Here is a 23774-nt window from a genome sequence, read left to right on the forward strand (position 1 = left end):
TTTTTTTACTGTATTATTGACTGTATGTTTGTTTTACTCCATGTGTAACTCTGTGTCGTTGTATGTGTCGAACTGCTTTGCTTTATCTTGGCCAGGTCGCAATTGTAAATGAGAACTTGTTCTCAACTTGCTTACCTGGTTAAATAAAGGTGAAATAAATAAAATAAAATAAAAATAGACCTGCTTGTTGAAAACTTCAACCAGCCACACACCTCTCATTAGGACTGTGTGTGTGTATTTTCTGGCCTACATCTGTGTGATGTGATCAATCAGTTTATTCCAGTTCAGAATAAAAAGATATGCATTTTTAACAGCAGCAGTTCCAACCTAGACTCTATCAACAATAATTTATACAGAAAGATGTACAGTAGGCTTGATTTTAAAAAATCTGTACTGTTGCGGAGGTTTGCACGATCAAAAAGCCTGTGTGTGTGTGTGTGTTCTGTTATACATCTGTGTGATGTGATCAATCTGTTTATTCCAGTTCAGAATCCAATAATTTATTGTATTTTAACCACAACAGTTCCAACCTAGACAGATATGTAAGAGTGTTTTTAATGGGGAAAAATAAACATGAAAAGATTTATGGGTATTGTTATTTGTTATGTTCTATATTGCATTTTTTTTTTTGGCATAAGGGCAATGAAATGTACCGATATTTACTTATAGTTGCATATTTTCCTAAGCTTGGGTCCCAGGAAAACACTGGGTCCCAGGCTGAAAAAGTTTAAGAACCCCTGCTCTAAAAGGCTGTGTTTGTAACAGACAAAAACACGAGTACACACACACACACAATTAAGGAGCAGGAGGCCCCTTCAGTCACGCAAGGGTAAGGCCACTGTCCAAATTAAGACCACCCCATTTCCAGCCCAGACCACTCACTATCAGACTGAAAGGGGGAGAGAGAGTGAGGGAGGGAGAGTGCAGAGGGGAGAGAAGATAGCTGAAGTGGAGACGTGTGAAACGGTGCCTCTGCTTTCGGACATAATCTCTGTTGAGTGTCTGTTTAGAAACAGAAAATGGGCAGATTATTGTGCCTATGCATACTATAGCAGGACAGTCAGATGGTGGTTATTGTGCCTATGCATACTATAGCAGGACAGTCAGATGGTGGTTATTGTGCCTATGCATACTATAGCAGGACAGTCAGATGGTGGGCTGCAGTGACCTTGTAAGTGGAAGTATGTCTGTACCGTTTAGAATATGGTTAGCTAGCTTTTTACACTACATGGACTGAATGCTGTGCTTTTCTCTGTCTGTCTTTCTGTCTGTCGTTCCAGCAGGAGGATGAGGTGAAGAGGAAAAAGGTTGTGCATATCGCCCAGGAGATCATGAGCTCTGAGAAAGTGTGAGTACCCGAGACACACACACACACACACGCAATCAATGACTTTATCATGAGAATATACCACAGAACCTTTCCTTTTTTTTAGCGCTGGGTGTCTTTTTTTGTCATATATAATGTTTTACACCCATCTCCTCTCCCTCCAGGTTTGTGGACGTCCTGAAGCTTCTTCACATAGTAAGTATCACTTAATCCTCTGGGCTTTTGATGAGCACCATATCTGTGTGTTCAATGGTGTTACTCAGCAAGCCTTCGACTAGCTGAGCCGTGTTGCCTTTCTCCTCTGCCCCTGAGGCAGCAGTACTCAGCAGTGGAGTTGTCTCTGGTAGAACTGTTGTTGTTGTTGTTTTTGTTCCTGTTACACTTAGCAGGATCAGTGATAAACACTTAGACTCACATTTTCTAAATCATAAACGAAGCTAAGGAGTCAAGCATGTGTTGCTAGTTTCAACTTTCAAGTGGTGGCTTTATAGAGTGGAAACATAGGCTAGAGTTGTTTCATTATATTTAACTACCGGCTAGCTAGCTCACTGCTCCTGCCTGGTGGGTGGATACCGTCCCTGCTCTGTGCCTGTTGGGGTGAAAAGTGGAGCAGGTAACCGTGACGACAGAGCTGGGTGCTTTGATGTTGGTCTCAGGGGGAGGTGACACGTGTGTGTGTGGGATCTCTGATGAGTGTTGTTAACTCACGGTGGTAGTGTTGTGGTGGTTACTGTACTGGTCTGGTCTACTGGGCAGGGCTGGGCTGTGTCAGGCTGAGGTGGTCAACTGTACCAGCCAGGTCAAACTGTCCTGGGCTCTTAAAAAGGATTTGATTTTGCAGCAGAAGATAGACTGTGTGCTGGATTTCAATATTTTATTTATTTCAAGGAGAAATGCTTTAAATGCTTTAATCCAGAACAGGCAGTTAACCCACTGTTCCTAGGCCGTCATTGAAAATAAGAATTTGTTCTTAACTGACTTGCCTAATTAAATAAAGGTAAAATAAAAATTTGCGTCTCTAAAATCTCTCTAAACCCAAAATTTGTCTTAGATGGCCGCAGGGTCTACTTCCTCTTGGGAGTGGCTTTCAGACTGCCCGAAAGGGAAATTGCAGGTACACACACACACACACACACACACTGCCTTAAACAGGACCCACTATGGGACTAATTTTGAATATGGGGCATGAGAGAGACGGAGAGGGAAAGAGAGATGAAAGAGGGGGAGAGGGAGACTTAAAGAAAGAGGTCAAATCACATTCTTCAGTCTCCATGGCTGCCCCTGGCCACAGAACAGCTGCTTCCTGCAGTGAGTGAGTGGGTGGAAGACCCCCAGACATAGAAATGCCTCGGCTAATCCTGTGTGTGTGTGTGTGTTTTGGTTTCACACTTAAGTCCTCCCTTATACCCTATAGGATGGTTCTCATTTGATATGTTGTGTACAATAATGTGTTGCATTATATTTTGACTTGACTTTTGACATGTTTTCTAGAGATACAGTTGAAGTCGGAAGTTTACATACACCTTAGCCAAATACATTTAAACTCAGTTTTTCACAATTCCTGACATTTAATCCTAGTAAAAATTCTGTCTTAGGTCAGTTAGGATCCCCACTTTATTTTAAGAATGTGAAATGTCAGAATAATAGTAGAGATAATGATTTGTTTCAGCTTTTATTTCTTTCATCACATTCCCAGTGGGTCAGAAGTTTACATACACTTAGTTAGTATTTGGTAGCATTGCCTTTAAATTGTTTAACTTTAGTCAAACATTTCGGGTAGCCTTCCACCAGCTTCCCACAATAAGTTGGGTGCATTTTGGCCCATTCCTCCTGACAGAGCTGGTGTAACTGAGTCAGGTTTGTAGGCCTCCTTGCTCGCACATGTTTTTCCAGTTCCGCCCACACATTTTCTATAGGATTGAGGTCAGGGCTTTATGATGGCCACTCCGATACTTTGACTTTGTTGTCCTTAAGCCATTTTGCCACAACTTTGGAAGTATGCTTGGGGTCATTGTCCATTTGGAAGACCCATTTGCGACCAAGCTTTAACTTGACTGAAGTCTTGAGATGTTGCTTCAATGTAGCCACATCATTTCCCAACCTCATGATGCCATCCAGTTTGTGAAGTGCACCAGTCCCTTCAGCAGCAAAGCACCCCCACAACATGATGCTGCCACCCCCGGGCTTCACAGTTGGGATGAGGTTCTTCAGCTTGCAAGCCTTCCCCTTTTTCCTCCAAACATAATGATGGTCAGTATGGCCAAACATTTATATTTTTGTTTCATCAGACCAGAGGACATTTCTCCCAAAATTACAATCTTTGTCCCCATGTGCAGTTGCAAACCGTAGTCTGGCTTTGTTATGGCGTTTTGGAGCAGTGGCTTCTTCCTTGCTGAGCAGCCTTTCAGGTTATGTCAATATAGGACTCGTTGTATTGTGGATATAGATACTTTTGTACCGGTTTCCTCCAGAATCTTCACAAGGTCCTTTGCTGTTGTTCTGGGTTTGATTTGCACTTTTCGCGCCAAAGTACGTTCATCTCTAGGAGATGGAACTAGTCTCCTTCCTGAGCGGTATGGCGGCTGCTTAGTCCCATGGTGTTTGTACAGATGAACGTGGTACCTTCAGGCGTTTGGAAATTGCTCCCGAGGATGAACCAGACTTGTGGAGGTTTACAATTTTTTTTCTAAGGTCTTGGCTGATTTCTTTTGATTTTCCCATGATGTCAAGCAAAGAGGCACTGAGTTTGAAGGTAGGCCTTGAAATATATCCACAGGTACAACTCCAATTGACTCAAATGATGTCAATTAGAATCTTCTAAAGCCATGACATTATTTTCTGGTATTAACCAAGCTGTTTAAAGGCACAGTCAACTTAGTGTATGTAAACTTCTGACCCACTGGAATTGTGATGCAGTGAATTATAAGTGAAATAATCTGTCTGTAAACAATTGTTGGAAAAATTACTTGTCATGCACAAAGTAGATGTCCTAACTGACTTGACAAAACTATAATTTGTTAACAAGAAATTTGTTGAGTGGTTGAAAAACTAGTTTTAATGACTCCAACCTAACTGTATGTACACTTCCGACTTCAACTCTACATGTTTCGGGTCCTTCACACTGCAGCTGTGTGTGTTTTATTGTGGGTGTGGGGCTGTGGTTGTGTGACAGTGTTCACCAGGACATTGGGACCCTGCCCTGGTTGTCTCACCACTTCCTTCCACCTGGATGTGTGTGTTGGCTCACTGGGCAGTGTGAGAGTGCTGACTCAGTTGTGTGTGTGTGTGTATGATGCAGAGGGACGCATGTTTATGAGGTGATAACCAGGTGTTCCTGTGCTGTACTGTGTAACGTCTCTCTGCCCTGCAGCTGTGTGTTTGTGTTAATTAGTCTCCCACCACTCTGTTGTCGCTGTGTCAGTTCCCTTCATTCGTCTGTCGACATTAACCCCCTCGCTCCCTGCAGGATTTCCGGGACGCAGTTGCCAAGGCGACGCGTCAGAATGGTAAGCCAGTGGTTGAAGAGCGTATTCTAACCCAGATCCTCTACTACCTGCCTCAACTATACCAGCTCAACCGAGACCTGCTCCGGGAGCTAGAGGAGAGAGTGGCCCACTGGTACGCACCCTCACCATCATTATCAGCACCAGAGATACAAACCTCAACTGACCATGCCAAGCTGTGGACAGCTGAACTCAGACCAGACCACAATGACCATCTCCATCCCTCTGCCTCTCTTCTCCCTGCCCCTCTCACCTCTCTCTCTGCTGTGTAGGGGGGACCACCAGAGGCTGGCAGACATCTTTGTTCAGAAGGGGCCGTACCTGAAGATGTACTCCACCTACATCCGGCAGTTTGACAACAACGTGGCTATGCTGGACGAACAGTGTAGGAAAAACCCTGGCTTCGCCGCTGTGGTCCGGGAGTTTGAGGTAAACAGCTGTGTGTGTGTGCGTGTGTGTGTGTCATAGGAAGTTCCTATCCGCATAGTTGATGATAGAGTGGTAAAATACGTGGGTGTTTAGATGTAACAAGCCAGACATAGTCTGAAGACTACATTGGCGCCAAGGACGTGGAGCTAGATTTGAGTATGTATACTGTTAATACTGTATGCAAATGTGTGTGACAATTCTCCTGTACTCTGTCCCAGATGAGTCCTAGATGTGCCAGCCTGGCTCTGAAGCACTACCTGCTGAAACCTGTGCAGAGAATCCCCCAGTATCAGCTTCTGCTCACAGGTACACACACATACACACAGATGGGGGGGTTACTGGATATGCAGGGAGGGGGTGCTGTGCTGAAGAGTCTATATCGGTCTGCTAATACAGGACTAGGAAAGGCCCAGTGCACTGTGATTTTTATTTTATTTTTATATATATTTAACTGTTTACCAGCATTTGTAACTTGAGTCTGATAATTATCTGTACAAAACAGTTAGTATGATAATACTTCTGGAATATAAAAATACTTGCCTGATATACGTTTTCCAGTTTTTTTTTATAATTTGCAAATGCAACTTATTTCTATGTGAAAACTGAAATGGTCGATTCATTCCTTTTCTATTTTAGTAGACGCTCTTATCCAGAGCAACTTACAGTAGTGAGCTCATACATTTTCAATCGAACACACAAACCTGGCAATGTAAGTGCCTTGCTCTACAAACTGAGCCACATCATCACCTCATCACAAACCACTTGATGTCTCAATGTACTCAATTACTGTATTGTCCATTGTTTTTCTTCATGCTGATAGAAAGTCTATAGGTACAAACCTAGATGACCAGCCTATGTACAATACAGTCATGTACATTTAGATTAAGTGGTTTGTAAGGATGGTAAATTAATACTGCATTAAAAGTGGTTGTTTTCCATATTATTTGATCAAGAAAACGTCAACTCACCAACATTACGACCAGGAATACGACTTTCCCGAAGCGGATCCTCTGTTTGGTCCACCACCCAGGACAATGGATCGGATCCCAGCCGGCGACCCAAAACAACGGCGCCGCAGAACGGGCAGACGGAGCTGTCTTCTGGTCAGGCTCCGTAGACGGGCACATCGTGCACCGCTCCCGAGCATACTACTCGCCAATGTCCAGTCTCTTGACAACAAGGTAGACAAAATCCGAGCAGGGGGTTGCCTTCCAGAGAGACATCAGAGATTGTAACGTTCTTTGTTTCACGGAAACATGGCTCACTCGGGATACGTTATCAGAGTCGGTACAGCCACCTGGCTTCTTCACGCATCGCGCTGACAGAAACAAACATCTCTCTGGGGAGAAGAAGGGCGGGGGTGTATGCCTTATGAATAACGAGATGTGGTGTGATCATAACAACATACAGGAACTCGGAAGTCCTTTTGTTCACCTGACCTACAATTCCTCACAATCAAATGCCGACCGCATTATCTACCAAGAGAATTCTCTTCGATCATAATCACAGTCGTGTTTATCCCACCCCAGGCAGACACATCGACAGCCCTGAAATAACTTAATTTGACTCTATGTAAACTGGAAACCACATATCCTGAGGCTGCATTTATTGTAGCTGGGGATTTTAACAAGGCTAATCTGAAAACACGACTCCCTAAATTTTATCAGCATATTGAATGTGCGACCCGGGCTGGTAAAACCCTGGATCATTGTTATTCTAACTTCCGCGACGCATATAAAGCCCTCACCCGCACTCTTTTCGTAAAATCTGACCACGACTCCATTTTGTTGCTCCCCGCCTATAGACAGAAACTAAAACAGAAAGTCTCAGGTCTGTTCAACGCTGGTCCGACCAAATGGATTCCACGCTTCAAGATTGCTACGATCACGTGGACTGGGATATGTTCCACATAGCGTTGGACAATAACATTGATGAATAAGCTGATTCGGTGAGCGAGTTTATTAGCAAGTGCATTGGTGATGTTGTACCCACAGCGTCTACTATTTAAACATTCCCCAACCAGAAACCTTGGATTGATGGCAGCATTCGCGCAAAACTGAACGTGTTAACCACTGCTTTTAATCAGGGCAAGGTGATCGGAAACATGACCGAATACAAACAATGTAGCTATTCCCTCCGCAAGGCAATCAAACAAGCTAAGCGTCAGTATAGAGACAAAGTACAGTCGTGGCCAAAAGTTTTTGAGAATGACGCAAATATTTAATTTCCACAAAGTTTGCTGCTCAGTGTCTTTAGATTGTTTTGTCAGATGTTACTGTGGAATACTGAAGTATAATTACAAGCATTTCATAAGTGTCAAAGGCTTTTATTGACAATTACATGAAGTTGATGCAAAGAGTCAATATTTGCAGTGTTGACCCTTCTTTTTCAAGACCTCTGCAATCCGCCCTGGCATGCTGTCAATTAACTTCTGGGCCACATCCTGACTGATGGCAGCCCATTCTTGCATAATCAATGCTTGGAGTTTGTCAGAATTTGTGGGTTTTTGTTTGTCTACCCGCCTCTTGAGGATTGATCACAAGTTCTCAATGGGATTAAGGTCTGGGGAGTTTCCTTGCCATGGACCCAAAATATCAATGTTCCCCGAGCCACTTAGTTATCACTTTTGCTTTATGGCAAGGTGCTCCATCATGCTGGAAAAGGCATTGTTCTTCACCAAACTGTTCCTGGATGGTTGGGAGAAGATCTGGGGGATTCTCTCTCGGAGGATGTGTTGGTGCCATTCTTTATTCATGGCTGTGTTCTTAGGCAAAATTGTGAGTGAGCCCACTCCTTTGGCTGAGAAGCAACCCCACACATGAATGATCTCAGGATGCTTTACTGTTGGCATGACATAGGACTGATGGTAGCACTCACCTTGTCTTCTCCGGACAAGCTTTTTTCCGGGTTCCCCAAACAATCGGAAAGGGGATTCATCAGAGAAAATGACTTTACCCCAGTCCTCAGCAGTCCAATCCCTGTACCTTTTGCAGAATATAAGTCTGTCCCTGATGTTATTCCTGGAGAGAAGTGGCTTCTTTGCTGCCCTTCTTGACACCAGGTCATCCTCCAAAAGTCTTCGCCTTACTGTGCATGCAGATGCACTCACACCTGCCTGCTGCCATTCCTGAGCAAGCTCTGTACTGGTGGTGTTCCGATCCCGCAGCTGAATCAACTTAAGGAGATGGTCCTGGCACTTGGGGGACTTTCTTGGGCGCCCTGAAGCCTTCTTCACAACAATTGAACCGCTCTCCTTGAAGTTCTTGATGATCCGATAAATAGTTGATTTAGGTGCAATCTTACTGGCAGCAATATCCTTGCCTGTTAAGCCCTTTTTGTTTAAAGCAATGATGACGGAACGTGTTTCCTTGCAGGTAACCATGGTTGACAGAGGAAGAACAATGATTCCAAGCACCAGCCTCCTTTTAAAGCTTCCAGTCTGTTATTCAAACTCAATCAGCATGACAGAGTGATCTCCAACCTTGTCCTTGTCAACACCCACACCTGTGTTAACAAGAGAATCACTGACATGATGTCAGCTGGTCCTTTTGTGGCAGGGCTGAAATGCAGTGGAAATGTTTTTGGGGGGATTCAGTTCATTTGCATGGCAAGGAGGGACTTTGCAATTAACTGCAATTCATCTGATCACTCTTCATAACATTCCTGAGTATATGCAAATTGCCATCATACAAACTGTGGCAGCAGATTTTGTGAAAATTAATATTTGTGTCATTCTCAAAACTTTGGGCCACGACTGTAGAGTCGCAATTCAACGGCTCAGACACGAGAGGTATGTGGCAGGGTCTACAGTCAATCACGGACTACAAAAGGAAAACCAGCCCCGTCGCGGACACAATGTCTTTCTCCCAGGCAAACAAGACTATTTCTTTGCTCGCTTTGACGACAACACATTGCCACTGACACGGCCCGCTACCAAAACCTGCGGGCTCTCCTTCACTGCAGCCAACGTGAGTAAAACATTTAAACGTGTTAACCCTCGCACGGCTGCCGGCCCAGACGGCATCCCCGGCTGCGTCCTCAGAGCACGCGAAGACCAGCTGGCTGGTGTGTTTATGGACATTTTCAATCAATCCTTATCCCAGTCTGCTGATCCCACATGCTTCAAGAGGGCCACCATTGTTCCTGTTCCCAAGAAAGCAAAGGTAACTGAGCTAAATGACTATCGCCCCGTAGCACTCACTTCCGTCATCATGAAGTGCTTTAAGAGACTAGTCAAGGACCATATCACCTCCACCCTAACTGACACCCTAGACCCACTCCAATTTGCTTACCGCCCCAATAGTTCCACAGACAACGCAATTGCAATCACACTACACACTGCCCTAACCCATCTGGACAAGTGGAATACCTATGTAAGAATGCTGTTCATCGACTACAGCTCAGCATTTAACACCATAGTTCCCTCCAAACTCAGACCCTGGGTCTCGACCCCACCCTGTGCAACTGGGTCCTGGACTTCCTGACGGGCCACCCCCAGGTGGTGAGGGTAGGTAACATCTCCACCCTGCTGATCCTCAACACTGGGGCCCCACAAGGGTGCGTTCTCAGCCCTCTCCTGTACTCCCTCTTCACCCATGACTGTGTGGCCATGCACGCCTCAAACTCAATCATCAAGTTTGCAGACGACACTACAGCGGTAGGCTTGATTACCAACGACGAGATGGCCTACAGGGAGGAGGTGAGGGACCTCGGAGTGTGGTGTCAGGACAATAACCTCACAGTCAATGTCAACAAAACAAAGGAGATGATTGTGGACTTCAGGGAACAGCAGAGGGAGCAGCCCCCTATCCACATCAATGGGACAGTAGTGGAGAAGGTGGAAAGTTTTAAGTTCCTCGGCGTACACATCACAGACAAACTGAATTGGTCCACCCACACAGACAGCATCGTGAAGAAGGCGCAGCAGCGCCTCTTCAACCTCAGGAGGCTGAAGAAATTCAGCTTGTTACCTAAAACACTCACAAACTTTTACAGATGCACAATCGAGAGCATCCCGTCGGGCTGTATCACCGCCTGGTATGGCAACTGCTCCACCCATAACCGTAAAGCTCTCCAGAGGGTAGCGAGGTCTGCACAACGCATCACCGGAGGCAAACTACCTGCCCACCAGGAGACCTACACCACCCGATGTCACAGGAAGGCCATAAAGATCATCAAGGACAACAACCACCCGAGCCACTGCCTGTCCGCCCCGCTATCATCCAGAAGGCAAGGTCAGTACAGGTGCATCAAAGCGGGGACCGAGAGACTGAAAAACAGCTTCTATCTCAAGGCCATCAGACTGTTAAACAGCCATCACTAACATTGAGTAGCTGCTGCCAACATACAGACTCATCTCTAGCCACTGTAATAATGAAAAAATGTATGTAATTAATGTATCACTAGCCACTTTAAACAATGCTACTTTATATTATGTTTACATACCCTACATTACTCATATCATATGTATATACTGTACTCTATACCATCTACTGCATCTTGCCTATGCCGTTCAGCCATCGCTCTTTCATATATTTTTATGTACATATTCTTATTCATTCCTTTACACTTGTGTGTATAAGGTAGTTGTGAAATTGTTAGGTTAGATTACTTGTTAGATATTACTGCACGGTCGGAACTAGAAGCACAAGCATTTTGCTACACTCGCATTAACATCTGCTAACCATGTGTATGTGACAAACAAAATTTGATTTGATTTGGATGTTTTTTGTCTTTGCTCATGACTTTGCACCTTTTGATGGAAGTGTTTGAGGACAGGGTTTTGTTCTTTCTGGATTCCCTTAGAATGACTATAGCAGAGAAAGGTACAGGGCAACAACTCTTGCAATTCCAACTATTGAATCGTGCAATATACTGTTCTTAATCAAATCAAATTATACAAGTTTTTCCCAAAGCAGAGTTTTTTTTGCACGTGCTACAGAGGTCTATATGTGTCCGCTAATACTAGTTGAGGCCCAGTGCACTACTTTCGTATTTATTTGTATTTTATTTTCAGGGGGTGTTGCAGCACCCTCACTTCCCGCGGCTATGATGCTGTTGCATCCCATGGAGCCCACACTATTTAGTGCATCGGCAGCACTCTGCCACCTAGTGGACACAGAGTGTAACAGCAGACACAGTTCTCCACATGTATAAACTGATTATGTAAAACATACTGTATATAGCATGATTTAGTGTGATCTGGGACTGACGTAACTCCCTGCTCTTCTACAGATTATCTGAAGAACCTTCCTGAGGACTCGTCTGACTACAAAGACACGCAGGGTGAGTGGAACAATGTTGATCAGGCTGTGTGTGACAATGTCCGGTGTGATGCCATTCTCTCTCACAGACACTCTCACGGCATGTTAATCATGTTGACCTTACAGCTGCTCTGGGCATAGTAAAGGAAGTGGCCAACCATGCCAACGACATCATGAAACAAGGGGTGAGACGTCACACCATGTCCATCCTCATGAGAATTCGGCCAAAGGCATCCCATTGCATTTTCTCTGACCCCGGTCTGTCTCTATCTTTCAGGATAACTTTCAGAAGCTGATGCACATTCAGTACAGTCTGAACGGACAGCATGAGATTGTTCAGCCAGGCAGGGTGAGTGTCCAGCACTATGACACGCACACACACACACACACACACACACACCTGTGATCTCATCTGTTGGGATCACTTCTTGTCCCCAGGTGTTTCTTAAGGAGGGCACTCTGATGAAGCTGTCCAGGAAGGTCATGCAGCCACGGATGTTCTTCCTGGTGAGTACTGACTGATGCCCCCGGGGGTAGTTGAGGTCTCATTGTGATACCTGACCCGTTACTGTTACAGTTCTGCAGTTTATTTAGAGTCTGGCTTAGTTCACTTCCAACACTGTCTGTAGACCAGAACATTACCCCCCAAGTATCTGTATGTTGATGTGGCATGTGTATCTGTCTCTCTCTCTAGTTCAATGACACTCTTCTGTACACCACTCCAGTTCAGTCTGGTCAGTATAAACTCAACAGCATGCTCTCTCTGGCGGGCATGAAGGTGAGTACAGGCAGGGCTGAACACACATTTTACCCTGGACAATACTCTTCTGAAGTCTCATCGAAAACATGTGTTTATTGTGTTCAGGTGAGTAAGCCCAGTCAGGAGGCGTATCAGAATGAACTGAACATTGAGAGTGTGGAGCGTTCCTTCATCCTGTCTGCCAGGTGAGAACCTGCTCACTGACACACCTGAACACCTGAAGGTGGCGCCTAACATTATGGACATTCTGATGAGTTACCCTTCTAATTGGTTGTGGGTACAGTTCCAATGGCTTTTGATTGGTTACAGACGTTTTTGTTGTTGTTTCTGCCTGGCAGCTCGGCCACAGAGAGAGATGAGTGGCTGGCGGCCATCGCCACGGCGATAGACGACCACACCAGGAAGAAGATCACCTTCATCTCCAGCCGGAGTCAGGAGGAGGTGAGGCAGTGTGTGTGTGTTTCGTGAGTGAGCATGCACGTGCTTGTAGCATGTATAGTTCCAGCTCATTCGACTGACTGAATATGGGAACACTCCGATCCCACTGTTACCATAGCCAGTATAATTTTGCTACAATCCACTTGTTATGGCTATAACCATCTCTCTCTGTGTAGGCTGATGGCGTGTGTGACAGTGGGGCCCCACTGGGTTCTAAGGCCCCTATCTGGATCCCAGACCTGAGGGCCACCATGTGTATGGTCTGTACCTGTGAGTTCACCCTCACCTGGAGACGCCACCACTGCCGAGCCTGCGGGAAGGTAAGGAAAGGACAAGGGCCCTAGTTTACAATGGTTCACTACTATACTCCATATGTGTGTGTGCGCGTGTGTGTAGTGGTTTTCTCACTCACTGTGTGTATTGCAGGTGGTGTGTCAGACGTGCTCGTCCAGTAAGTTCTATCTAGAGTACTTGAAGAACCAGCCGGCTCGTGTGTGTGACCACTGCTTCGTCAAGCTACAGGAGAACAGTATGCGTCTTTTACATGAATACATATGAAATATTAAAGTGTTTTGACTATTTCAAATATTAAAAATGGAATGAATTGAAGTCATGATTTAAACCCTGTGTTGTTTGTTATTGTGAATTCAGTATGTATGTCAGAGGGTGCTTTGTGTTCGTGTGTTTCCTAGGTGACCGTGTTGCTTCTGGGGCACTGTCTCCTACTGGCAGATCTGGGGGATTCTCTTTCTCCAGGAAACAGAAGAAGATCCCAGCTGCTCTCAAAGAGGTGTCTGCAAACACAGAGAACTCCTCCATGAGTGGCTACCTACAGAGGTCAAAGGGCAACAAGAAGCAATGGAAGAGGCTATGGTTCGTCATCAAGAACAAAGTCCTGTACACCTACGCCGCCAGCGAGGTAACACCTACGCCACTCTAGTCACAAACACATATTTGTGCATTGTGTGTGTGTGTGTGACATGTGTACCTCTCCCTCTCTCCAGGACGTAGCTGCTCTAGAGAGCCAGCCTCTGCTAGGCTTCTTCCTGAGGGAGGAGAAGTGTGGCCCTTTCCAGAAGCTGCAGTTTAAACTGTACCACAAAAACACCCTGTTCTATATCTTCAAGGCTGACGACATCCCCACTGCACAGAGGTAATGGAGTATTAGAGTATTCATCCATCAGGAGGGGACCACGCTGTAACAGATAACTCCGGAGCGTGGGAGGGTGAAAGCATTCATATAGTTATTTTATCAATATAATGTTTATTGATGAGTTTGTTTTTTCCCAGGTGCCAATATAATAAAGTTTGTTGTGTTTCTCAATTTTCTCTCAGGTGGATAGAGGCTTTCCAGGAGGCCATGATTCTTTAACACCTAAACCAGTCAGCTCATGTCCTTCCCCTGGAGCCAGTTGAAGGACACCTTTTGATCCTTGTCCTCTAGACACGTCAGGGTCAGCAGCTCAGGAAGCACTCCCCACACCCCGAGCCCTGATGAACCGGTCTGGCTGCTCACCAGGAGACCCCAGAGTTCCAGTGGTGTGAAGAGCAGACATCATTGTCTTTCTGGTGGAAATATGGACTTTGTGTCAGCTCTATATTACATTCATTGTAAATGTTGGGATCTGTTGAAAATGTGCTCTTGGTCAAACCACCATGCTTCCAGTGGAGCTCTGAGGTTATGCGTGTGTTGAGCCTCATAGGCTGCATATCTATCTGTTCTGGATCTTAGATGGAATCGTTATGTGTCACAGCTGTGGGTCAAAGGTCATGTCCTGAAGCGTGTGCGTGTGGAAGTGTTAACAGAATTGTTGTCTGTGGACAGCCTGCTACCTTATACAGGGGTTCCCACAGTCCACAAAAAGCCTTGAAAGTCATTGAAAATGATTTGATGTAAATTGCTATTGATTTACATTATCCCTGAAAAGTTAAAGGATTTTGTTATTTTCTTTGGGAAATGTAACATATTGTAAGAAAAGTATCACCTCAAATATTGATGAATTATGGAAATTGGAATGGCGATTAGAGTATGAACCTTGCATGATGGGATGGATACCAGTTACAAAGAAGGGTGAGACGCAGTGCGTTCTCTCTGAGTAGGGAAGCTTCTCTGGTGCACTGCAGGTGGTTGGATTCAACTGTGAAAAACAGGGTGCCACAGAGACACAGGAGATGAGCATTTTGCTCCTTAGAAATATAGCAAAATTGCAGGGGTCGGTTTATATTGTTATTCTCTGTTAGGCTTAACTCAGTACATCTACCACATGTATAATGCAGTATACTGGATAAAACTGGAAATGGCATAAGTGTCAATATTTTACTACACAACCTATAGAACAAATGCATTTTTAAAGCGTATTTGTTAGACTCAGAAGCGGTGGTTGGGTAATATGTAGAATTGGGAGAGTAAAATGTACTTTTTTTGTGTGTAAAAGTCGAGAGCTAATATTTATATAGAACTGTACATTTCTCAATGTCCATAATTATGTGATTTTAGAAATATGATTTATTTGATAACAGATATTATCTTTGTCACTTTTGTAATAAGTAGTAGCTACCTTTTGTATTGTATGCCATGATGGTTGTAAAAGCACGTGTTGTAACAATGCCTCACTAGTTTGTTTTAAACTGCCTCAACAGACTTGTTGGATTCATTAGGAGGAATCTTTTAATCCAGGCCTCATTTGTATCATTTTTTTAATTGAATCATTTAAAGTGAACAGATTACAAAATAATGTTTGTCTTTTGAGCTAGACATGGAATGGAGAATGAAATGTATCCCTTAGGAAATGCTCACTAGCAATAAAGCAACATCCAGACAGTGCCTTAAATATGCGCAATTATCTTGTAATGATATAGATACAGAAAACTGTATTTAATTATCTGGTGCATTGTTTAATTAATTATTCATTTGAATTAGGATATTCTATTATCACAGTGACTACTTTGGCCGGTCCATCTGACATTTAACAGTGTAAATATCCATTATGTATTTAAATAGATTTTTTTTTTTTTAGTTTACATTTAGTACTTCAAATGTACTAATCAGGTTGCACTACTACACCATTATGGCAGGTGGCCTTATGGGAAATGAAGTTTATAACACAGAAACATTAGGGATAATTCAAAACAGATAATATTTTATAGAGACTAAATGTCCCTCCATCCTTATACACAATCACTAGAGAGCCATCGTGTCTTGTCTGTAAATAATATTTCTGCAGAACTGTCAGGCACCACTTTTTAATGAAACCTCTGAAAGTGACTTTGCATCATGACTCAATTTCATGCTTTGAGACATCAAGGGATGAGGGAGTTAATACATCTTTCCTCCTTAGATTACTGTCACTGAGTTATTTTATTGCATAGTACTGATTGATGTGTGGGTGCAGGCATGTCTTTGTGGGTGTGGATCTTTGCATGTGTTTAAGTTTGACACTGATAAAGAAGTCTTCCTCGGCTGTCTTATTTCTGCTTTGAGCTCAGTGATCAAAGCACTGTGTTGAGGAAGATAAGAGTATTTCAAAATATGACTCATATTTACTCCAACGCTCACTCTGTGGGTTTACTTTGCACTTTTCTTCCTTTGAATAAGATTGCTCTGCATATGTACAGTGCCTCCAGAGAGTATTCATACCCCTGACTTATTCCACATTTTGTTGTGTTGCAGCCTGAATTCAAAATATATATATATTTTTTTTTGGGGGGGGGGGGGGTATTGAAAATTAAATACAGAAATATCTCATTTACATGTGTATTCACACCCCTGAGTCAATACATATTAGAATCACCTTTGGCAGAAATTACAGACGTGAGTCTTTCTGGGTAAGTCTCTTAAGAGCTTTGCACACCTAGATTGTACATTATTCTTTTAAAAATTCTTCAAGCTCTGTCAAGTTGGTCATCGCAAGACAGCCATTTTCAAGTCTTGGCATAGATTTTCATGCTGGTTTAAGTCAAAACTGTAACTAGGCCACTCAGGAACATTCCATGTCTTATTGGTAAGCAACTTTTAGGTTATTGTCCTGCTGAAAGGTGAATTTGTTTCTCAGTTTCTGTTGGAAAACAGACTGAACCAGGTTTTCCTCTAGGATTTTGCATGTGCTTAGCTCTATTCTATTTATTTTTATCCTAAAAAAAACTCCCTAGTCCTTGCCGATGACAAGTATACTCATAACATGCTCTAGCCACCATCATGCTTTAAAATATGAAGAGTGGTACTCAGTGATGTGTTGTGTTGGATTTTCCCCAAGCATAACGCTTCGTATTCAGGACATAAAGTTAATTTATTTGCCACATTTGTTTGCAGTTTTACTTTAGTGACTTATTGCAAACAGGTTTTGTAATATTTTTATTCTGTACAGGCTTCCTGCTTTTCACTTTTTCCATTTCCATTTTCCAACTCTAAAAAGTTCTGGGACACTGTAAAGTCCATGGAGAATAAGAACACCTCCTCCCAGCTGCCCACTGCACTGAAGATAGGAAACACTGTCACCACTGATAAATCCACCATAATTGAGAATTTCAATAAGCATTTTTCTACGGCTGGCCATGCTTTCCACCTGGCAACTCCTACCCCGGTCAACAGCACTGCACCCCCAACAGCAACTCGCCCAAGCCTTCCCCATTTCTCCTTCTCCCAAATCCATTCAGCTGAAGTTCTGAAAGAGCTGAAAAATCTGGACCCCTACAAATCAGCCGGGCTAGACAATCTGGACCCTTTCTTTCTAAAATTATCTGCCGAAATTGTTGCCACCCCTATTACTAGCCTGTTCAACCTCTCTTTCGTGTCATCTGAGATTCCCAAAGATTGGAAAGCAGCTGCGGTCATCCCCCTCTTCAAAGGGGGGGACACTCTTGACCCAAACTGCTACAGACCTATATCTATCCTACCATGCCTTTCTAAGGTCTTCGAAAGCCAAGTCAACAAACAGATTACCGACCATTTCGAATCTCACCATACCTTCTCTGCTATGCAATCTGGTTTCAGAGCTGGTCATGGGTGCACCTCAGCCACGCTCAAGGTCCTAAACGATATCTTAACCGCCATCGATAAGAAACATTACTGTGCAGCCGTATTCATTGATCTGGCCAAGGCTTTTGACTCTGTCAACCACCACATCCTCATCGGCAGACTCGACAGCCTTGGTTTCTCAAATGATTGCCTCGCCTGGTTCACCAACTACTTCTCTGATAGAGTTCAGTGTGTCAAATCGGAGGGTCTGCTGTCCGGACCTCTGGCAGTCTCTATGGGGGTGCCACAGGGTTCAATTCTTGGACCGACTCTCTTCTCTGTATACATCAATGAGGTCGCTCTTGCTGCTGGTGAGTCTCTGATCCACCTCTACGCAGACGACACCATTCTGTATACTTCCGGCCCTTCTTTGGACACTGTGTTAACAACCCTCCAGGCAAGCTTCAATGCCATACAACTCTCCTTCCGTGGCCTCCAATTGCTCTTAAATACAAGTAAAACTAAATGCATGCTCTTCAACCGATCGCTACCTGCACCTACCCGCCTGTCCAACATCACTACTCTGGACGGCTCTGACTTAGAATACGTGGACAACTACAAATACTTAGGTGTCTGGTTAGACTGTAAACTCTCCTTCCAGACCCATATCAAACATCTCCAATCCAAAGTTAAATCTAGAATTGGCTTCCTATTTCGCAACAAAGCATCCTTCACTCATGCTGCCAAACATACCCTTGTAAAATTGACCATCCTACCAATCCTCGACTTTGGCGATGTCATTTACAAAATAGCCTCCAATACCCTACTCAACAAATTGGATGCAGTCTATCACAGTGCTATCCGTTTTGTCACCAAAGCCCCATATACTACCCACCATTGCGACCTGTACGCTCTCGTTGGCTGGCCCTCGCTTCATACTCGTCGCCAAACCCACTGGCTCCATGTCATCTACAAGACCCTGCTAGGTAAAGTCCCCCCTTATCTCAGCTCGCTGGTCACCATAGCATCTCCCACCTGTAGCACACGCTCCAGCAGGTATATCTCTCTAGTCACCCCCAAAACCAATTCTTTCTTTGGCCGCCTCTCCTTCCAGTTCTCTGCTGCCAATGACTGGAACGAACTACAAAAATCTCTTAAATTGGAAACACTTATCTCCCTCACTAGCTTTAAGCACCAACTGTCAGAGCATCTTACAGATTACTGCACCTGTACATAGCCCACCTATAATTTAGCCCAAACAACTACCTCTTTCCCAACTGTATTTAATTAATTTATTTATTTTGCTCCTTTGCACCCCATTATTTTTATTTCTACTTTGCACATTCTTCCATTGCAATACTACCATTCCAGTGTTTTACTTGCTATATTGTATTTACTTTGCCACCATGGCCTTTTTTGCCTTTACCTCCCTTCTCACCTAATTTGCTCACATTGTATATAGACTTGTTTTTTTTTTTTTTTTTTTTTACTGTATTATTGACTGTATGTTTGTTTTACTCCATGTGTAACTCTGTGTCGTTGTATGTGTCGAACTGCTTTGCTTTATCTTGGCCAGGTCGCAATTGTAAATGAGAACTTGTTCTCAACTTGCTTACCTGGTTAAATAAAGGTGAAATAAATAAAAAATAAAAAATTTAGATTACTATTGTGGAGTAACTACGATGTTGTTGATCCTTCCTCAGTTTTCTCCTATCACATCCATTGGCCTTATGATGAAATCCCTGAGCAGTATCCTCCCTCTCCGGCAACTGAGTTAGTAAGGACGCCTGTATCTTTTTAGTGACTGGGTGAATTGATAAACCATCCAAAGTGTAATGTTCAAATGGATATTCAATGTCTTTTTTTTTACCCATCTACCAATAGGCGCCCTTTGCGAGGCATTGGAAAAACTCCTTGGTCTTTGTGGTTAAATTTGTGTTTGAAATGCACTGCTAGACTGAGGGACCTTACAGATACTTGTATGTGTGGGGTACAGAGATGAGGTAGTCATTCAAAAATCATGTTAAACACTATTATTGCACACAGATTGAGTCCATGCAACTTATTATGTGACTTGTTAAGCACAATTTTACTCCTGAACTCAGGCTTGGCATAACAAAGGGGTTGAATACTTATTGACTCAAGACGTTTCAATTTGTAAAAATGTCTAAAAACAGAACTCCACATTGACATTGTGGTGTATTGCGTGTAGGCCAGTGACACAACATCTGTAAAACAACAAAAAATGTGGAAAAAGTCGAGGGTTGTGAATAGTTTCTGAAGACACTGTATGAAAGTATTTTTGAAATGTATTTTATTATAACTAATTATTATGTCATTACATTTAGCTTCTAAATGATACTTCTATATTAGTCATCACATTTTGCTCCCAAGTAACGTTAAGATACACTTGTTATTATTATTATTTTTTACAATAGGTTACCATCAAATTGTCATCAAATTGTTTCTAGTATTGAGACACTTCAAAATGGACAGTTAGGTGGTAGCATTTTCTTACTACGGTTTACTTTACTCGTTTACTGTCATCACAGAACAGAAGAGAAACACGGAACTATTGTGGACCAGGAAGCGTTTCATACGGAATGTACAACAGTGTCTGTTACCCAAATCAGTCCCGTCTAAAAATGGCGGAGTATATACATGTCGTTCGAAGGGCTTTGGGACAGTTAGGAGGTCACGGTGGTGTGAAAGGCTTATTTGTTCAGTTATTCAGGTCAGTTGAAGAGCGATATAATGTACTTTGTAATCTATAGAGGTGGTTGTCACTTTCAATGCATTTACTCGAGATAAATAAGTGTCCCCGGTCGGCAGGCAACCGGCTAGCTAACTTCCTATCGTTAACTACTGTAGCTGGCTACATTGGTAAACAAACGGATTCACTGCTCTTTTTAAAATCTGTTTTAAGACTACTTGATTGTGTGATCTCTGACCTGTATCCGGTCTGACAAATTAGACAGTGCTAATGGACTAGCTAGCAATTTATCTAACTTGGAGTGACTGTTATTTTGTTACAGGGCAAATGATGTGAAAACGGGAGCCCTGATTGGCGTGGACAAGTATGGAAACAAGTACTTTGAGGACACACGCTACTTTTTTGGTAAGGTCGAACAGTCCGAAACCTCAGCTCACATTACCAGTGATGGCCTTCGGCTATGTACTGCAGTGACAAGCATCATATTATCTCTGAATGTAGTCGGCACATATAATATTTTCCATATGGAGTTGATTGGTCAGAGTGTGGGGAAATCAAGTAGTAGAAGTGTGGTAGAGAGGGCTGTTCAAAGACCTGTAGTGTACTCAGAGTAACACCTCTTCTTGTCAGGTCGTCACCGCTGGGTGATCTACACAACGGAGATGAATGGAAAGAACACCATGTGGGAGGTGGATGGCAGCATGGTGCCCGCTGAATGGTAAATACATCTCACTTGGTTTGACACAGGTGGAGTTGCCTCGATCTCAGTGACTGGGCCATTGCCATGTTGGAAATACTGGCCTTCATAGTAAAATTGCTGACAAAGTTCTGAGTATGGAATTGTCATAGATCTGGGTGGTACTCATTGAGTTGATGTACTGGTGTCTTAATTGTGTTTTTACCGTCTAAGAACCTTCTATTGATGAAATGAGTACCTGATGCTAACTCCCAATCTTAAATCTCCACAGGCATCGCTGGCTCCACTGTATGACAGACAACCCCCCCACCACACACCCTCCTACGCCCAAGAAGTTCCTGGCGGAGGTCCACCAGTTCAACGTGAGTGGTTCGGCCCAGGCGTACGTGCCCTACTCCACCACCCGCAAGAAGATCCACGAGTGGGTGCCCCCAAAGGCTCAGTGACCCTGCTTAGACCTGACCTTCGACCTCTGACCCGTGACCTTGTTCTGTAAATGATGAGTGTGATTTCCTGTGTGCGTCCACCACCACATCTTTGCTTCTAAATAAAATCGAATCTATATGGACACTGGTGATGACTCAGTCCTTATGTGTGAAACTGTGGGCTGTTATGTCACTAGTGACTTGTTGGCTGACTAATGACCAGCTCTCCACGAGTATGACATAAAAATGTTAGCAACATGAGTTTGTTTGAGATGTTTTTAAGACTGACTGAGACTGGCCCATTGTTGAGGGGCAGATTATGAGGTAATGTTTCTCTGAGGGTGTTAGATGGTCTGATTTGTGTGTGTGTGTTGCAGACAGCAGGATATTGCTGAGCTGAGAAAAGGCTGCAGTATTTCACATGGGGGTAATAGGAGCATGTCTGATCAGATGACCATCATATCAGGGTGATATTGTGGGCAGGGTGTTGTCACATTCACACAGGCAGACAGACACTCACACTCCCAGCTCCAGTCCCTCTGTCCTTTCGGGGACTGCTGTGCGATGAGAGGTGAGGACTCCAGTACCAGTCTGTGAGTTGGCAGACAATTTTCTGATGTCAATGTCTAGTTAAGACCATAGTTTGACTATCTTTGGTGGTGCAGAAAATAAATACTGTATACTGTATTAGTCCCTAGTGAATCTTTTCATATGGCGTTGGAAGTAGATATTTTTCTGCACTGGAATGGCAGAGTCTATCTACTTGTAGGCATCATAATAGCTATTCTACTGTAGTCTGTACCATAGTAAGGACATTCATATTTTCAGAAGCAGCTTGGTTACTCAGGGTTTACCGGTATTCTAACCCTGCCTTTGCTTCCAGTGGTCTTGGCTGTTAGATGAGAAGGTTTACGCTGTCAACGCTATTTGGCCGTGGGGTCAGTGAGGAGGCAGAGGATGAGGTCAGTCTCTCTATCCCTTTATATGACTGTTTGAATCCATTTTAAATGCCCCCTCACTGAAATGACATGACATGGCTGGATAGGCGAAACCCTCATAAATATCCACCATCCTAAATGTGTTACTATAGTAGTTACTTCAAGGGAGAGAGGAAGGAAGGATGCATGTTTAAGGTCCAATGCAGCCTTCTTTTTAAATCTCAATATAACATAATTTCTGGGTAACAATTAAGTACCATACTGTGATTCTTTTCAATTAAAATGTTCAAAAAGAAACCAAAATAGCTGATTTTCTTAGCTGATTTTCTTAGATTAAAAAAAAAATGTCTTCACCTATCTCCATAAACCGCCCTCTTATGATTTCCATGTGCCATTAGTTTTTCAACTGCGATGTGATGTTTCACTTACATTCTGAACCTGTCTAATCGCATAGTATATACAGATTGTAAGATAAATATTTTTACTAAAAGTATTATTATATTGTTAATTGATTGGGCGATCTCCCAACACTGCTATTTGGAGGGTTAATTTCAGATAAATTAATTTCAGCCATTCCTGAACCAGTGACCAGAAACATGAAAAATAGCTTCTTAGCAAAGAACAATTTCTCAAATTAGAATTTTGCTTGGACACTCTAGGAGTGGTTTGAGTTGGGAGGAGAACAATTTAAACTAGCTGTTATTGGCAGAGAGGTTTGGAACTATCGTTCTTATTGGTCTATTATATAATTTACCAACTGGAGATGTCACCAGGCAGACCAAAGCAGGCTGAAATTTAAGGTGGCCTTTTCAAATAGCTAAAATTATCATAATTTTCACAATTTCACAGTATTATTCCAACCTCATGGTGTGGAAATATATATAAAACATAGAAAAGTCACGTTTTTGACTGCACTGGGCCTTTAAAGATTTATTGGAAAGGGGCCACATCATTTTCTCCTTTCCACTTTCTGTCTGTCAGGAAGACCTGTAATGACTGATCCATCCACCTGGGGTCACTGTGTCCCCTGATAAAGTCGGCATTCAACTCACACCTCAGCTATATCATAATTAAATCAAACACAATTCATGAGCACTTTGCTTTTGAGCATGTAAATTGAGAAGCTCTTTGTTGATGTGGAATAACATTGTCACAAGTCAGCAGTTCCAGGTGTTGCAATATATCCAGCTATCTCTGACTAGAATGCGACCGGCTTTCATTTGGAAGCCAGTCACATAGGCACCAGGACGGGGACCGGGGGACAATCTCATAAAGATCCTGAGTAATCTTTTGGCGCCTTGCGGCTGAGTTTTATCGCCTTGACTGG

General features: G+C 43.3%; 2 protein-coding genes across 2 annotated transcripts in view; both read left to right on the forward strand.

Moving 5' to 3' along the window:
• LOC115107084 (FYVE, RhoGEF and PH domain-containing protein 6-like) overlaps window positions 1–15551 on the forward strand; it is a 36378-nt gene extending 20827 nt beyond the window's left edge. The window contains exons 4-20 of the mRNA XM_029630460.2: window positions 1281–1348; window positions 1492–1522; window positions 4794–4945; window positions 5103–5259; window positions 5478–5565; window positions 11494–11544; window positions 11649–11707; window positions 11800–11871; window positions 11961–12029; window positions 12217–12300; window positions 12388–12467; window positions 12621–12723; window positions 12897–13040; window positions 13147–13249; window positions 13413–13639; window positions 13725–13873; window positions 14056–15551. Of these exons, the coding sequence (XP_029486320.2) occupies window positions 1281–1348; window positions 1492–1522; window positions 4794–4945; window positions 5103–5259; window positions 5478–5565; window positions 11494–11544; window positions 11649–11707; window positions 11800–11871; window positions 11961–12029; window positions 12217–12300; window positions 12388–12467; window positions 12621–12723; window positions 12897–13040; window positions 13147–13249; window positions 13413–13639; window positions 13725–13873; window positions 14056–14092 (1674 nt within the window). The 3' untranslated portion in view covers window positions 14093–15551. The remainder of the gene's footprint in view (window positions 1–1280; window positions 1349–1491; window positions 1523–4793; window positions 4946–5102; window positions 5260–5477; window positions 5566–11493; window positions 11545–11648; window positions 11708–11799; window positions 11872–11960; window positions 12030–12216; window positions 12301–12387; window positions 12468–12620; window positions 12724–12896; window positions 13041–13146; window positions 13250–13412; window positions 13640–13724; window positions 13874–14055) is intronic.
• A 4744-nt stretch (window positions 15552–20295) lies between these two features.
• LOC115106271 (NADH dehydrogenase [ubiquinone] 1 alpha subcomplex subunit 12-like) lies at window positions 20296–21652 on the forward strand. Its single transcript, XM_029628840.2, has 4 exons — window positions 20296–20408; window positions 20710–20792; window positions 21018–21105; window positions 21356–21652. The coding sequence occupies exons 1-4, from the start codon at window positions 20320–20322 to the stop codon at window positions 21528–21530; spliced, it is 435 nt and encodes a 144-aa protein (XP_029484700.1). The 5' UTR covers window positions 20296–20319; the 3' UTR covers window positions 21531–21652.
• The last annotated feature ends 2122 nt before the right edge of the window (window positions 21653–23774 follow it).

This window comes from Oncorhynchus nerka, linkage group LG23, assembly GCF_034236695.1.
Source record: "Oncorhynchus nerka isolate Pitt River linkage group LG23, Oner_Uvic_2.0, whole genome shotgun sequence".
Lineage (NCBI taxonomy): Eukaryota > Metazoa > Chordata > Actinopteri > Salmoniformes > Salmonidae > Oncorhynchus > Oncorhynchus nerka.